This window comes from Filicampus tigris, chromosome 21 (assembly GCF_054856515.1).
Source record: "Filicampus tigris isolate MCC_2025a chromosome 21, RoL_Ftig_1.0, whole genome shotgun sequence".
In the NCBI taxonomy this organism is placed as follows: Eukaryota; Metazoa; Chordata; class Actinopteri; order Syngnathiformes; family Syngnathidae; genus Filicampus; species Filicampus tigris.
Window position 1 is genome coordinate 7,351,886 of NC_141237.1, and position 16,234 is coordinate 7,368,119.

A 16,234-nucleotide genomic window follows, 5' to 3' on the forward strand; every position below is an offset into this window, starting at 1 on the left:
AGACAGGCCTTTTTAGCATTGTTTTCACCTGCAGGGAGAAAACTACAGATTTAACAAGTACTATTTCTACTGACTGGCCTGCATAGCCAAAATATCTTGAACCACTCTCACTACTTCCCACCATACTGCCATGTATCATGCAAACCCAATAATTCAGTAAATGGAGTTATGAAAACAGTACAGTACTTATAGACGACTTCAAAAACTGACCCAAATTCACAATCCTGTTCTAAATACCAAATGCAATCGCACTGTATAAATTTAGCATTTGCAAATTTAAAATGTGTGTTGGCAAGTATTTTGAGTCATCGTATCAACGCTTGGAGATGATTCAGTGATAGAATCACAACGAAATGTGACTTATCAAAACAAACAGTGTACCACACATATAAACTGTAAAAACTACAATGTACACGGGTATATTAAATTCGGAATAAAATTGTGATAATCATAGTATGACGGAGCGTGTGTGTTTTGTCCTTAACTCATTCACTGCCATTGACGAATTTACTTGTCTTTTCACAGTCCAGCCATTCAATCTCAGGAATTTATTTCGATTTTTTTCAAATTTTTTCAAACGTTAGGGTAAAAAAGGGTCTGAAAATGTCTGTCAGTGAAAGAGTTAATAGACACTCTGACACTTATTTATGTAATGTCATGTCGAACAATCTAATCGGAGTTAAGATCGCTGAGTTGCCATAACTATAAATAATCATTTTAATACTCTTTTGTATTGGACCAAATATATGTTTCAGATCAACTTTTATTATGAATATTGTTGGCTTTTGGTGACAGATTGCAGTTCTAGTTGCCCAATGTTGTCCAATTTGTTTCTCCCGTTCCCTTGCAGAAGCTTTCTCTACTCCGACCAAAAAAGACAAAACAAAAACAAACTAGGCTTCACAGCTTAAGCTTCCTTTAGCCTCAAACAAATCCATCTGGACGCCAATTATGAGTTGGACTAGAGAGGTGGGTGGAGAAAAAAGGCATGTGTGCAATGTGACCACTGTCCCTCCCCAATGTCAGCTGTGCAACAGATACAGATTGCAGTGGGAGAGATCTGTCCCATTTTCTTTGCGTGAGTAACACTGAAGGCAGACGTCCAAGTTATCCTACTCACAGAACTCAACAGATACAGAAAGTGAGAACGGCCAAGTCTGCCAATGTAATACCGCGACAACCAAAAAACAAGAGTTGGATCAAGCGTTGACAAATTGAACCTGAAAGTCTTTGTCAGGAAGCAGCTCGAAGTCAACCCAAAATGTTCTTTATAATAATAAATATTCTTCATCTCCACTAAAATGGCATTCTGGTTGATATTGTGTTTGTGGAATACGAGTTAAGTAGTAAAATCCACCCGTTTTTGTCCATCTCAGGGGGCGGCCATTTTGTCGCTCGTTGTACAACCAATCACGGCTCAGCTTCAGAAAACAGCAGCAGTGGCCTCACGTTCCAGAGGTTCCTGCGTTGTGATTGCATCATTAACTCTTGGAACATCCTACCTGCACCTGTCCTCACCTCACAGTAGCTATGCAGACTACCCATAAATGACCCAATCAGCTAGCGCCACCGCACCTGTCAGTCCAAATGGAGCAGATGAGCTGCCTGGGTGGTTATTAGCCCTTGATTACGCCTCTTGCTGTGATTGCCCATCACCGTTTTAGATGCAGTATTCAACTCCCGTGTGGAGCAATCTCACACTGGGCCGAATGGGTAATATTGCCCATAGCGATCCGCAGCATTAATAAGATAGCGTGCCGATGCCAGCAGCTGTTTGACGCGTTTGCTAGATTCATTGCGAAACAGAATGGGAGCAATTAAGAATTGTTACAGACAGATATTACTGTTTGGTTTCTATAATGGGAATTCATGGTGATAATGAACCCAAAATGTTGCGCAATGTTCTTCTCAGCCAGGAATTGTGGCTTGCTTTCTTTGTAGACTTGTGGTTGATCGTCTCGCCAACGTCGAAGGGGGAAAGTCGTCGTTTCCAGTTCGGGTTTGGAATTTAGACACCTCGTGTTTATTTCGTCACTGTCTGGACAACCTCTCGCTTGAAAATATTCAATTTATAGATAATGACATTTTGCAAATATCTTCTGCTGTCTGCTGGAGACAGGACTGACCTTTCAAATGAATACATCTTCTTCAGTTGATAGATTTATTTGTCGTGCATAATGCCAGCATCAGTGCTTCCGCTGGCATTTTGATCGGCTGAGAGCCGTTCGTCAGGGCCAGCTCATCACCCATACAGGGATATTGCCCAGGCGCGTCGCGCACTCGATACATCCCAAACAACCTGATAAAAGAGCTTCCCCACCTATACTCAACAGTATTATTGAATACATACAGCCTGTGTGCTGTTGGTTGTACTTATGACGTTTATCTGTCTGCCTATCTGTTTGGTTCTGTAGAAACATGGAGAACAATTATGTAAAATGAATTTAGCAGGTTAAAGTCAAAATTCAAATTTGTTTTTAGTCTTACCCTCATTTTTATTTCATGTTTTCATTGTTAGTAAGGGACATTAAATGCTTAGAAAGGCATCTATAAATAAAAAGTGCTATTATTAATGTTGATCTTGTGAAAAAAAAGCATTAAAGTTGTGTTTGTGGCATTTTTAAATCAGCCTTTGAAAATAAGCTCCAAATTGGTGTTTTTGTGTCACAAAAACTAGACATTGCTTTGGCCGATAGAGTGAATTTGGTGCAAAACAGAAAAAAATACAAATATGCGTACACATGACCGCCTCCCATGTGTTATTTATGTTTGGTGTCAACTGTTTGGAGGTGTCGTGGTGAAAAAGAGCAGAACACCATGCACACACAGGGAGAGTGATGTTTGCCAAGTGATTAATAATTTATCAGTGAGGGTCGGACAATGTCAGACCCCCGCCATCTTAAATGTCATTGTATGCGTGGTGGAGGAATTTGGAGGTGGCTCTGACCTATTATTCAACACAAACATCAGGTTATGCGCTATGGGTATGATATATGATCTTCTTTGTAATGTTTTAATGCATCTAACATCGTGTCGGAAATACTCTGTGATGGATCGTCCCCCTCGGTTCCCTTTTTTTGTCCACCTCAACATGTGGCAGAATAGAAGCTGAATGCTGCAAGTTCAGCTGTGATGGGAATGCCACCGCAGAAAGATGAGCAAGTCACTTATCGCCCGACTCTGAGCAATTATGATTGATTATAGCTCCCGCAAGCCATTCACACCGCCGACTCCTCTGCACAAAATTGGTTCTTAGCTCTGGGCGGACACCCGTGTCACGCTGGACCATTTTAAAGCTGTACTTTTCCATGCTATGTCTGGTGACTCTACTTGAGTTTTATTCTTTTTCCAAAGTGACTGGCGTAACACAGCTGTTGGCTAAGTCTTGATTTGAATTGAATAGAGTGAACACCGGACTAAACTCACTTGACTACAGGCACTGGATGACTTTTTTTTAACTGTTGCGATGTATGTACTGTAAAGCCGTGGATGAACATTGAGTTAATGTGAAGTGAAATTTAACAGAAGCACAGTGGCTAAACACCGTCGGTTTGGGACAAAAGTGTGTCATTTATTCATACAACTACGTAAACACAAATAAAGCCAGCTCTGGAAGACATCTTGTGCAAAACAAAGGTTGGATGTACAATTTGTTTGTGTGTAGTGTGTGCTGTATCGTTTTTTTTGTTGTTTTTTTTTTGCAGAGATTGCATGAGATTGCATCATATGATTTTTCTCTGTCAGTACATAAATAAATCCTCCAATCTGAGGATTATAACGTTCAGTCTGTTTGAGAAAGGCATCAATGTGGGTCATACTACCTCAAATCTATGCTTTTTAGGCAATCTAACCAAAGCAGCTGTCTGTACAAATGTATTAGTTTTGCAGAACATAATTTCCGAGCAGTCCAATTGGTATAGTTCTTCCTGTGGGATCATGTTAAAAAAAAAAAATTAAAAGAAATCACTACTGAACATTAACATTCAAACCAGTGAATACAATTACAGCATGGACAATATTGTTAGGGATGGAACGCGGTCATTGCCTTGGCGCTGCACATCCTCGCCTCGTTTGTCCAATTGAGCTCATTAGCTCTGTTATGGCATCCGTTCTGCTCCCCCCACAAGCACAAGTTTAACAAACAAACTGTTGGCCGCACTGAGTCAGACTGAGAAGTGAGAGAGTTCGCCAACAGTGCCAAACGACCTAATTCCCAATTTCGCTGCTGAGTTCACTTGCGGAGATCACAGGTTTGGTTAGGTGACAAACGGCTACTCGGAAACATTTACGTGCAGAGTTGCGGTTGTTTCTCGACCTCGATTGCCGTCATCCGACATCCCGACGCTGGAATTGCACATTATTCTGCAATAAAAAGCAGTTAAAAATGTTTGCATTCAGGTTAACTTTATAAATAAATTCTTCTCATCTAGATTTCCCCATAGCATCATTTGACCTTATTTGGGATTGCAAAATATTTTTAATGTGAGACGAGCCCGTCGTTGTTCCTTTGGAATGTAAATGGCCATGTTTGATGTTGAACACGCCAAGCAAGCCCATTTAATCGACTCAGCATTTTTTTTCCCTAAATTTTCTTGTCTTATATGTGTCCGACCATTGACTGGTGACCCATCCAGGATGTACCTTGCCGCTCACCTAAAGTCATCTGTAATACCTCACAGCCAACCTGCTACCCCCGTGAGGACAGGCGCCTTCGAGAATGGATGCATGCATGCAGGTCAGAGTCTCTATTTCATATTCATGCAGTCACAGAATCCACACCAACTTGTGCACATCAACAAATGTTTCGAAACACAACTGCCAATGAATCAACCGCTAAGGATTTTGGATTTACGCCTTTAGTTCACCCTGAATATTAATTCGGCTTTTTGACAAACATTAAGGATTTATTCCATGCTTCCAATATTTTTTGGGGGGTGAAATCCTTTTCTGGTCTAGCATGACTGCACCCCAAGCTCCATAAATGCATTCTTGGATGAGTTTGATATGGGGGAATGTGAAGGCTCTGACCCCCATCAAACATCTTTGGGAGAAGGAGAGGCCTTCTCATTCAACATCTGTGACCTCGTACTCCAAAATATTGTGGAAAGTCTTTGCTGAAGAGTGGAAGCTGTTATAACTATAAAGCAAGGGGTTTGTTGGCTTGGTGTGATCAGACAAATTAGACAAATGAAAACACCATTTTCCTGGCAGGGTGGTGACTATGTGGCGTCTGTTGGCAGCGATGCCGATCGTCAAGTTATTTTTACACCCAAATTGCGTATTTCTTTAAACAACTCCACCGCAGTCGTATGATAGGGACACTGGCGTCATGGCTCCGTTTAATAGAGCAGCAGTCCGCCTTGTGTAAAAAAAAAAAAAAAAAAAAAAAAGAGCCTGGAAGGAATTGCACTCACTTCAGTGATGAGCGGCCGATGGTGCCAGCCAGCCACATGTGTTGATTTCCTGTATCTTTCACTTCTGAGAGACTATTCATATCTTACTGTTGTATTCATGCGGTCTTTATGAAAATCAGCACTAAACGAAGTCAAGCACAGAAAATCAATGGTGTTTTTATTCAACATTTATTTTGGACGTTGAGTTTTTGTAATGAGAACATGACCTGATGACATTCCTACCAAAAGCTGAAAAAAATGATTAGGAGCTAATTATATTGAGAAATACACCCCATTTGGAAGAGGTGTTTATTACCGGCTCCAATATGGATCATTAGCCTCTCTTCCTGTTCCCCTCCGTCTTTTTCATTTATTCCTCTGAGTGAAGACCCAAACGGAAGACAGACGGAAGACTTTGTTTTTTATGCTGATGCTGCCAGGAGATCCAGAAGGTCTGACCAGGAGCAGATGCGGCAGTTATGAGACAGAGTCGTGTTTGGAGAGGCTTTGAGAATCTTGGCAAAGCTCCGTGCTCCGGGTGGACCAGTTGGAACGGGCCAGAACCTTTTCAAAAGGGTATTGAGGATTATTGAGTGTGAGAGGAAATCATTAAGGAAAAGGAGAGGATGTAAGACAGTTTGGGACCAGGAAGTTTGAAAGAAAATAGGAATCAGCCAACTAACTCATCAAGGATCTCATAAGAAGAGCAAATAAAGGAAGTCCATGTAAAACATTAACACCAGTGATTCACTGTTTAGTGCAATCGTCTGTACTCTTAATAAGGCCAGATGTCATGTGTTCTACTTTTACTGAAAGCCATGTACACTTGCAAGTGAACTGAATACGGTGTTTATTCTGTAAAAAGAGCCTTATCACCTCTACATTTGCTGCTGCACAGTTTGTGTTCAAATAGCGGTTCCTTAGAGAATTGTAACAACCACAAAGATGCTGTTTGTTAGCACTGAACTAGCAGACTTGAAGTCAGTTATGTGGTTGTTTTAAACACAAAATGTTATTCACTTTGTTTTAAGTTTACTTTGTAAACTTTAAGTTAGAGTAGCAATAAACAGCTTGAAACCTCTTTTTTTGAATATTTGTTCACTATAAAAAAAAATCCTAATTGTTTGACGTGAGGTGAGTTGAATTCATTGCTAGCTTACAGCACATGTAGCCTGAAGAAAATTTGCCAAAGCTAAATGTCACATTATGCGTCACATTTTTCAACTTTTTTAATGGTAATGTTTAATTTTCAATTGAATGTTCTTAAAACATAAAGACACACACATACACATTGAGTAGGCAATTGTAATTTTTCAACATCACAAAGCTGATGATCCAATGCTGGTAGATGTGCATACTGTACAGTGCCTTTATATTCTCTGTCTGTGTCCCGCACTCAGCGTGTACTTCACTCTCGTCTCCCACACTCTCAGGATTCTCATCTGCCTCTCTTTCCTGCTTTGTGCCCTCTCTCTAAAAAATACAGTGCTTCCCAAGTCCTCTTAGCTCTCGCTCTGTAGAGCTCTCAACTTGCTTCTCTTCAGCGCTAAACATGTCATTTGGCCCTGTTTCACTGTCTGCCGCATTGTTATCCATCTTTATCATGTTTATCAAAAAAGGACAATGTCCTTTTTTCTCGTTTCATTTTGAACCATAGATGAAAAAACTGGAGAGGAATATAGAACATTCCAGCAACTCTGTATATAAATAACATTAATAGGCTATTTTTCTGGGCTTGCTTGGTTTTCTTGAGAAGCTTGTTGAATGAGCCACTCTCTGACAAACCCCTGGCCCCTGCTGGACTCCTTTAGTAAAATTGGTCTAGAACCGCCACTGGTAATCCCATCATGCTTATTATACGGGGGTGGTGAGAATCTTTTGAGTTAGGAAGAGTTGCCCGAATTAAAAAGCGCCACTTAATGCCCTCTAGTGGCCATTAATAAGATCTAAATGGAAATGGCAAGAATCAAAACAGTACATCAACCACACATATGAAATGGACACACACTTTTGAATAGAAACATGAAACATAAAAATATATACATTTTAAATCATGAATATGTCACTTTTTTATCATAAAAAACAGTATTCCTGTTGTATTATGTGCTATTGGGGAAAAAAAACTGTGGCTGCGGTAAAGTGCTGGGTAAGTAAGGTAAAAAGTCCTCTTGTCACAGTGAACACTGCGCGTGACGGTGTGAGCAAAACAACCTCACGCGCACCAACTGACACGCTTATCTGTCAGGAGTGTTTTTTGGACGTTTAACACGATTTGGATGTGGGGGGCGTGGGGGGCGCTCATAGCTGCCAGAGCCGCGCATGCGCACCGGGTGGGAAGCGCAATTGAAAACCAGCAGCTATGCCGCGCCAGGCAGAAAAGAGTCTGGAGGCTTGGAACAACAGCCGAGACACCGGAGGACTGATCCGGGGACGGCGACACCGGGAGGCGGCTGGCAGTCGTTAACAGCTTAGCCCACCACCCACCCCGCCCCTCCAGGTTAAGGGAACCTCCTCCCGAGAACGCGGTGTGGTCTGTTGACCGAACTCGCTGCTTGTCCTCCACCTTCCCTCCCCGATACGTCAACAATGTTGCTGCAAGCAGTCTGAGGATTTATGACTCCCACCTCCGGCTTGTTTGTAGCGAGCGTGAGTCAAACTTGAACCGAGACAATAAGCGACCAGCGGCGGCGCTCACTATGGTTTTATTGGCGGTGCGCAGAAGGAGATGTCTCGGTAGCTGCTGTATGGGGACGATCTGCCTTCAGTTGTTGCTGTGGATTTTATGTGTCGTGAACGGAGAGGAGCAGCCGTTCAGCGTGGAGGTAAGAAACGGGACATCACCTGATGTCAACAACAACAAAAGAATAATCGTAAAAATATATGACAACAGCACGGTCATTATTCACCTCATGGTCCAAATCAGCAACTTTTGTCTGCTTTCGCGTGCATTTAACACACGCTTCATTGTGTTTGTGTCAACAATGGGCTCTTTGTGCGAGAGATCATCCTGTTTTTGCACTTCTGAGCTGAATATGATGATGAAAATGATCTTACTGTTACCCAGTCCTAAATTCTAAGAGCCTTTCACACCATAAAAATAATAGTGTTTGGATATAATCAGTATCCCGGCATGATATGATTTTTCGTACTAGAAATTGATATTAAACTCAAAAATCAACCTGAGCAGCGGGAAAGGATTGCATTAAGAAATAAATGACATTTAATACAATTGTCATACCAGGCTTTGAGCAGCATAGTGATGACATCAGAGCAACCTAATTGTATGCTTAGTAAGTGCTATCATCTTCCACTGATGTCTCAAGACTGTTTTGATCTGATTTATGTCTGCTTCACAGTTCTGGGTTCAGATCGTGCATGGATTTTTTTTGTTTTTTTTAACCCCATTATCCCAACACATGCATGTTATCTTAACTGAAGACTACTGTAAATTGTCCATAGGTGTGACTGAATGGTTGTTTGTAAGCCTATAGAAAATCGCTGGATGGATTTATGGGTGATAAATGTTTGATTGTGAAAAATTCACTCACCCCCAAATAATATGCGATATGAATGCAGTGAAATACCTTCAGTTAACCGTGTTCCTTCATACAGCTTACCATCCAAATATGCCACCTAAGTAGTGTGGAGAATTTGATTTGAAATGATATTGGACACTAGGTAAGTGCTATCATTCTGCATTCCACGTGTCCATCATTCCCTAATCATTGCATCTTTGCAAGATGCATACCATGCTTATCGATTAGCTTGATTCATTTAGAAAGTGAGGTCTTAGTGCAGTATAACCTAACATGAATTTTGATGCCCAGCCGTATTATTCTTAGTCACATTAAGTGTCTGAGCAAAGGTTCAGATGGATCAAGTGTGAGTGTTTTTTGTGTACTTGGACTGTAAAGATATTGCAATGACCGCAATGATATTGTCCCACAATTTCGTCAATATTTATTTCGTCATGCAGTGTCTTTTTTTAAACTTTATTTGGCTGTGTGTCTGCTTGTTCTGCGCATGCTCGTATCGTAGTTTTTTCATGATACTGCCACAGCTTTTCATGATGACATGGGCGAAAGAGTAACATTTTTGCTTCGAACACTTGAAACGCACCTCCAGAAACGCTGCGCACCCATTCGTCCTGACATATCATTAATGTGATGTGTAACTTTTAATGGCGTGTAAAACACTTCCCTGCTTACACGTGGCGATAAACATTAACTCTGAATCAGCATTTTTCGTTAAAAATCCATGTACTTTGTTTTATTTTTCAAAAGTTGATCCATGCGAGATATTTCGAGCCAATACTTATTTCCTCCTTGGAGTAGCTAGTGTGTTTTTTTTCCCCCCTCGTAGAGATCCATTAGTCTATTTACAAATCGGCCTTGGCTTCACAGACATACATTCACACGGACATCTTGGCACGTCCGCTGACGCTCATTCAAGTAGTGCATCAACACGTCCGCGTGATTTGCAAGTTTGGCATGCCACAGTCGTCTTCTGCTGAGAGGCAGGCATTAGATTTAGTCCAGATGCTGCAGGTTATCAAGTTAAACGCTCACAATAAAAAAAAAAAAAAAAAAGGACGGGCGACACCACCGCCCTGAATTTACACTGTTTCTTCACCGAGTAAACACGAATTATTCTAGACAAAGATGTAGCACTTTCTCTCTTTTAAGATTTAACCAACGTAAAATGAAAGTGACTGGTTTACGGCTAGGTAATGCCGTGATTTCTATTAGCATCTGCTCTGATCTTATTTGTTCTATTGTACTCTTTTTTTTTTTTTTTTTTTTTTTTTTTTTTTTTAACAGGAGATACTTGATTATTCTATTTATTTGGCTTTACTTGGTTGCAACCAGAAGCGATGCTGTTGATTCTAAAGACCAGCATGTTGTCAGCCATAGGAAGTTTGAATGACATCCACATCCTGCAGGCAGCATTCTTGATTCTTAATTTGATTTTCTCCATAGTGGATACAAGATTGCTGCGCTGTTGGTCGGCGTTTCTCGTTTCAAGATTGTGGTAGATTTGGCGGCAGGTGGGAAAAAAAACCCCAGCAGTATTTAAATAAGTGTTTTTGTGCTTGCTTTCAGTCACCTCATCGTCAGTCATCATTACACCTGTTTGTCGGGTGCTGGATTTAAAGAGCGCAATCTGTGTCGGGGTTATCACATCGTGCGTGCTAAATGAGTCTTTTTGCAGATACTCCTCCCAGTATTTTCAGTGTTTGGGTCCTAACGTGTAAAATGAATTGCACATTTGGCATATTCAAACCTGGGTGCGCTCATCTGCCAAACCTGCTAACGTTCAGGAAGGGCTTTGCCCCTCACTTGTCGCACACCGAAAAGCCCCATTGAGGAATGCAATCCTGCAATCAGAAGGCGATTTACAGCCACAATAAGGATGACTGACTGTGATTCTTCCGGAAAGTGCTCGGTGTGGAATTTTCCTGTGTGTGTCTTTACTATGTTCGACCTCCAGTCGTGGCAGGTTTTATAGGTAGGTAGAAGGGTATTCCCTCTAAATAACAAATATGGTTTGATGTAGAGGCTATGAGCTGAACTTGCTCAATTGCTGCTCCGTTAAAAGGAGTTACTGTTCGGCTTGGCTGACTTCCTGGATTTTATGACACGGTAAAATTGGCTGCCTTGCCTTTTGTTCTCCATGAATATTTTTCCTTTCTTTCCTCCTTTAATTTGGATTTGCACAGAAGGTGCGGCCTGTTACTGCTTGATAAAAAATAATAATTAATACTTGTTACAAATCACTCCAGCACTATAGATATGCTGATCCATGCTCACGCCTCAATACATCTGAAAGCTCCCCGGCTTTTCTTCAAGCAGCCAAAGCCATCTCCTGAAAAGAAAGTTATTAAATTGGCATGGTCGCACATATTCCTTCCTCTTATCTCCTTGTGAATTATGGGTTGCGTTTGAATCCAAAGAGATTGTTAAGGGGGAAAAAAAAAAATCACAGTGTAACATCTCTACATTAGGTTTTCCAAGAAGTTGATACTAGCGAATAGACATGTGACAAAAATTCTTTGAACTTTGTGAAAAATTAACATTTAAAACTCCCGCTTCAGTAGCAGATCAGAATAACAATGCCCGGAGGAAAGAGCAGCATCAAAAAGGGCGGGATTTAACGGGCAACACTGTCGCGCTAGCTTTCACTGAAGTTTAGCACCACAACACACACGCGCACAAAAGCACAGTTAATTACTCTGCTAATTGCACTCTGTGCTTATGTGGTGGCAACGTGTTGACATCATGTCGAAATATTGTTCGCTGCTTCACATACCGCAGTCTGTTTGCTCCATCAAAAACATACCAAGTAACATACCAAGTAACATCACTTCATCACTTCTATCTGCTGCTGGGCTTTTTAAAATCTTAAATATACCGTAGTCAAAGAGACTCCTAAATTGTTGTAAAATAGTCTTAGCAATTGCATTTTCTTATTGAGATGTCGGATTGAGGTCTTAACTGTTTCTGACCTAGATATATATTTTTGTCAGTGCTGTGCATCATTTGGCTTTTGTAAGAGCAGATTTAATAGCAACTGGGGTGTCTGTGTGAGTCTGTTGGCCCCATATGTCTCACCCAGAGACTTATACAACACCTGTGTTGATTCATAGCATCTGTCTGACACACATACGAGCCCCCCCCCCCCTCCCCTCTCTATATGTTGTTGATGTTGTGTTTCTATTCTATCTATGGGTGACCAGTTCGACACTCATCCTTTTGGTCCAGTTTACAGAGAAGCTAAATAATTAGCATCGCGCACCCAAAACACGAGATGATACCAGAATGGTTGGGTGAAAAGGGCATATCCCTGACTTTCTTTTTGCAGCGGTTTTGAAAGTAGCAGTCATATTTCTAACTTGTTTTAGTTCAAATCCTGAAGAAGACCCCAAAAGAATAATCCCCCCCACCCTCACAAAAGGTACCAACCACTGATCAGTATGTTGGATCAGACTGTGACATTTGTGGGTGACATTTTTGTGACATTTTGCCCTAATGGGGCCACTGAGGTAAGCATGGCATGCATCAAGAATTGTGTGCGTGTGTGTGTGTGCTCTTGTGAACGTGTGTATTGGGGCACCAGAAGGTGAATATTTACCGTTTTCAAATTTGCAATGCCCACAGTGCATCACATCACAAACCTCCGCTTGTAGTTTTGTTTAAACTCCTGTTTGCTTTTTAAAAGGAATTTCAGGAGGAATAGAGCAGTTACATTCTGTGTTTACGTGTGGGTTTGCGGTCACTGGTGTGGGCAGGAAGGCTGTGGTTTCCTTGACAACCCTGGCACACTCACCAGTGGTTGTTGGCGTGATGAATAATTTAGAGTGGTCAGATCTGGCACGCTTTGCTAGGGGGCCTGGGTTATGTTCCAATGCCTCACCTGTACGAAGAGCCCACTTACCGGCTAGCATCCGTACTTCCCGATAAATCGACTGAAAAAATCATAAACTCCAAAAAACGGGACATACCACGAAAGAGTAGGGCCCTCACAGTTCTAATGAAGTAAAACAAATGAAAAAAGTCACAAATATCCAGTAGTTTTATTTTAAATGTGGTGCTTTATTTTCATATGCACAAACAAGCAAAACGTGTCTGTTTAGTGTTGCCAATGCAGCAATATTGTCGCAATATTTAGCGACTCTTCCGACCCTTCTAGCAATTCTTTTCCCTCCAAAATTGACTGGCAACTACGCCTACTGAGGTCCTCATGGTAGCAACATTCTTATTTGCTGCATGGTGGAAGAAGAGAGGGGGATTCGGATTGATCAAGTCAGCACACTGTAAAAATAGAGCAATAACTCAATATAATAATAAAAGTCACTTTGATCCTATCCTGTTTTCAGTTAAGTTCATCTGTCACGGTCTTAACTCACACGCAGATGTGGGCTGAAGCAAAACATCACTTGCTGTCCCTGTGACCTGAGGGACCAGACTCATGTCAGCTGATCCGTCGGAAGTGGCAACATCAACAGTCGCCACATGCTCTGAATGTGCTGCAATGCCAGCTGGGCTCTCTGACATGCACTTCATCCATAATGGAGTAATTCCGTCGACTTACACGTTGGCCTTTTGATGGCACCCATCGTCGCAATTAGGCCACCTTCTGCTTGCAAGGTGCGGCCCGAACTTGAGAGGAAGTGTCGGTCTGGGGTTCACATCAGCTCAGTCTCTTTGTCAAGCTCCCGGAAGGGACATAGGATCTGAGAGCCTGTCAGTACAATGCTCAGCGCTTCTTTTCAACGTGAATATTTCCCTGCTATTTTGAAGTGTTGCTGTTTTGGCAGCATAAAGCAAGATGACAGTATAAAAGCCAGATTTCGTCTTTTGACTCTGTTGGCTGTTTAGTCTTGTACGGCTCTTGTTAGCGCTGAGATAATGAGTGTAGTGTTTTCCGTATGAACGCAATATACTGTTATTTTTAAAACCACAAGCTTTTTTTTTTTTTTTCCTCATTGTGTAACAGTCGAGAACAAAAAACAGTCCGGTTGAAAATACAGAGGAGTGAGGCGAGGCTGAACTCTTCTCAAATCCTGACTGAATTCTGCTTCTCAGTGGAGAGGAAGCAAGTGTAGACAACCCAGAAATAGGCACTGATGCAATTCAGACATTTTAGACATAGCTATGCTTTATCGCTCTCTTTAAAAGAGCGGAAGGGAAATTCTAATCTCATGACTGCAAAAGAGAAGTGTGAGTCCTGAGGACGTTGATTTTCTTTGATTAAATCATGGTTTTGGTCAAAGTTTTGGTTCAGTATGGGTAATTGATTAAGAATTTGAATGATTTTTTGACAAATAGATCAATGGGAGCAAAATAGGCCAATAATGTCCTGATTTGACCATATTGGTTTCCTGACTTTATGACTGCATCGATAAGGGACTTGACTTATTACAGGACTTGACTTGAATTGACTTACCCAAGACAAAATGCCTGTTTGGGCTTGTTTGTGTCTTGGAGGTTATAACTTGACACTTAAGACCTGCACATGTGCGACTTGATCCTTTCTCTGACCATTTGTATAGATAGAGCTAAGAGGAATGTCCATTTCATTGAATAAGGAGGCTGTCGAGCTGCTGCCGACTTCTTTCAGGGATCCTCAAATCGGCACGGAGAGTGAATCAATGAAAGAACTACAACAGAGGAAATAATTAAAGAATGAACTCAACAGACTATTTATTAAGGCAGTCAGACAGATGGCAATGAAGGCTAGAAGCAAAGCAACCTTGGACCCGAGTAAGCCAAATATCTTTGGAATTGACGATTACTAACGAAAGTTGGGCGACTATAAAAAGACTGACAGCTAAAGCAGCCATGTTTTTTTTTTTTAGTCAGACTTGGGATGAATTAACTATAATTCCAATTTTGTAAGTAAATGCATTTTTGTGTAGGCTTTGAATTTCTTTTGGTTTGCATTTTCATGTTCACCATTTGCTATCCAAAGCCACATTTCCAAAGTTAATTCTACACGACTGGAACTTCCTCTAATACACCTGATTGGTGCTACTGCAAAGTACCCTGACAATCTGCTTACTTAAAAGAATATCTTTTTTTTCCCCCCCTCTCACCAACCTACAATTACCCCATGAGTGACGAGCGTTATTAACATCACAAGATGGGGTAGAAAATGGATAAATGAATGAATTGATTATTTAAAATTGGCAAAGGAAAAACAGCCTTGTGTGTGTGTTTTTTTTTTTTTTTTTCGTTTGATTGGTTTTGCCTTGCCTTTTATTCCGTCTCTTGATATTTCACTGAGGCAGTGGTTAGGGAAAAGCCAAATGTGGCTGTGATTTCAAAGAGGCGACGCCAAGGAAGAACAGATGATTACAGGACATGAAAAGGGGAAAGTATGCATTAGAAGTAAAATGAAGAGCAGTAGAGACTAAAGTGATGTTACAAAATGAGATCTGAGAGCACTGGAAACAATTATGTATATTTTTTGAGTGAACTTAAGAGATGCTGTCAAGCTTTATGGAAGCTCTCAATGCTTTGGGACCATCTGAATAAATTGGGGACATATTGGTCTTTATATTACCCTTTTCTCTTCACTCCACAAATTATTGAACTCCTTTTGATATACCGGTACGTACTTGAGATTTTAACTTCTAGTTTGGGAAGGATTTGGTGGATTGAATACGTTCATGTAATAACTTCTCTAATTGTAGTATTTGCACTTTTCCAACAATTTAATTTGATCGTGATGAGGTTGCAAAGTAAATACTGGATGCATATTGGTGATTAAACTCCTTGGTACTTTTACCTTTTTACGTGAGTTCTGCTATTTAAATTAAATGATTTCCCTCGTAGGCATTTTCTGTTTTACAATGTGACACAAGGCTGATGTTTCTGTTTATACAGTCATGAACTCACATTTACTCCGTTGAATGATAGTTTGACCTTCACCGGATAAATACCGCTTCCTCACTGCCGGGCTACGCGTCCATTCCTGTTTAGAAAATCTCATTGTATGTAGTACACTCCAAATAACTGTAAACAGCCTAACGATATTGTATTCCATTGTAGAATAGTACTCGTGTTTCGCTAAAGGGCTGGCCAGCGTGAAGGCTAATTGAGGAAATTTGCTGCCAGACAGTTTATTAGGCTTTTGATTCCCAGTCTCAATTGGCGTGTTTATGTTTCCATGTCCACACACTTCAAATGCGTACAATACATTGGTTATTTTTATCGGTAGGTTTTATTTGTGTCACAAAACGCAGACGTCGGCTGTTCTGTTGACTATTTTGATGATGAGGAATACAGAGCGTCTGGGATGAGCCAAATCCCTAAAGCTCTTCCGTGGGAAAGCCCAAC

At 41.0% G+C, this 16,234-nt stretch overlaps 1 protein-coding gene across 2 annotated transcripts in view; it reads left to right on the forward strand.

The window, feature by feature from the left end:
* Positions 1–7,714: 7,714 nt before the first annotated feature.
* Positions 7,715–16,234, forward strand: part of mmp16a (matrix metallopeptidase 16a (membrane-inserted)) — a 35,916-nt gene continuing 27,396 nt past the window's right edge. For both annotated transcript variants that reach the window (XM_086020816.1, XM_086020817.1), the window contains exon 1: positions 7,715–8,215. In XM_086020816.1, the coding sequence (XP_085876942.1) occupies positions 8,090–8,215 (126 nt within the window). In that variant the 5' untranslated portion in view covers positions 7,715–8,089. The remainder of the gene's footprint in view (positions 8,216–16,234) is intronic.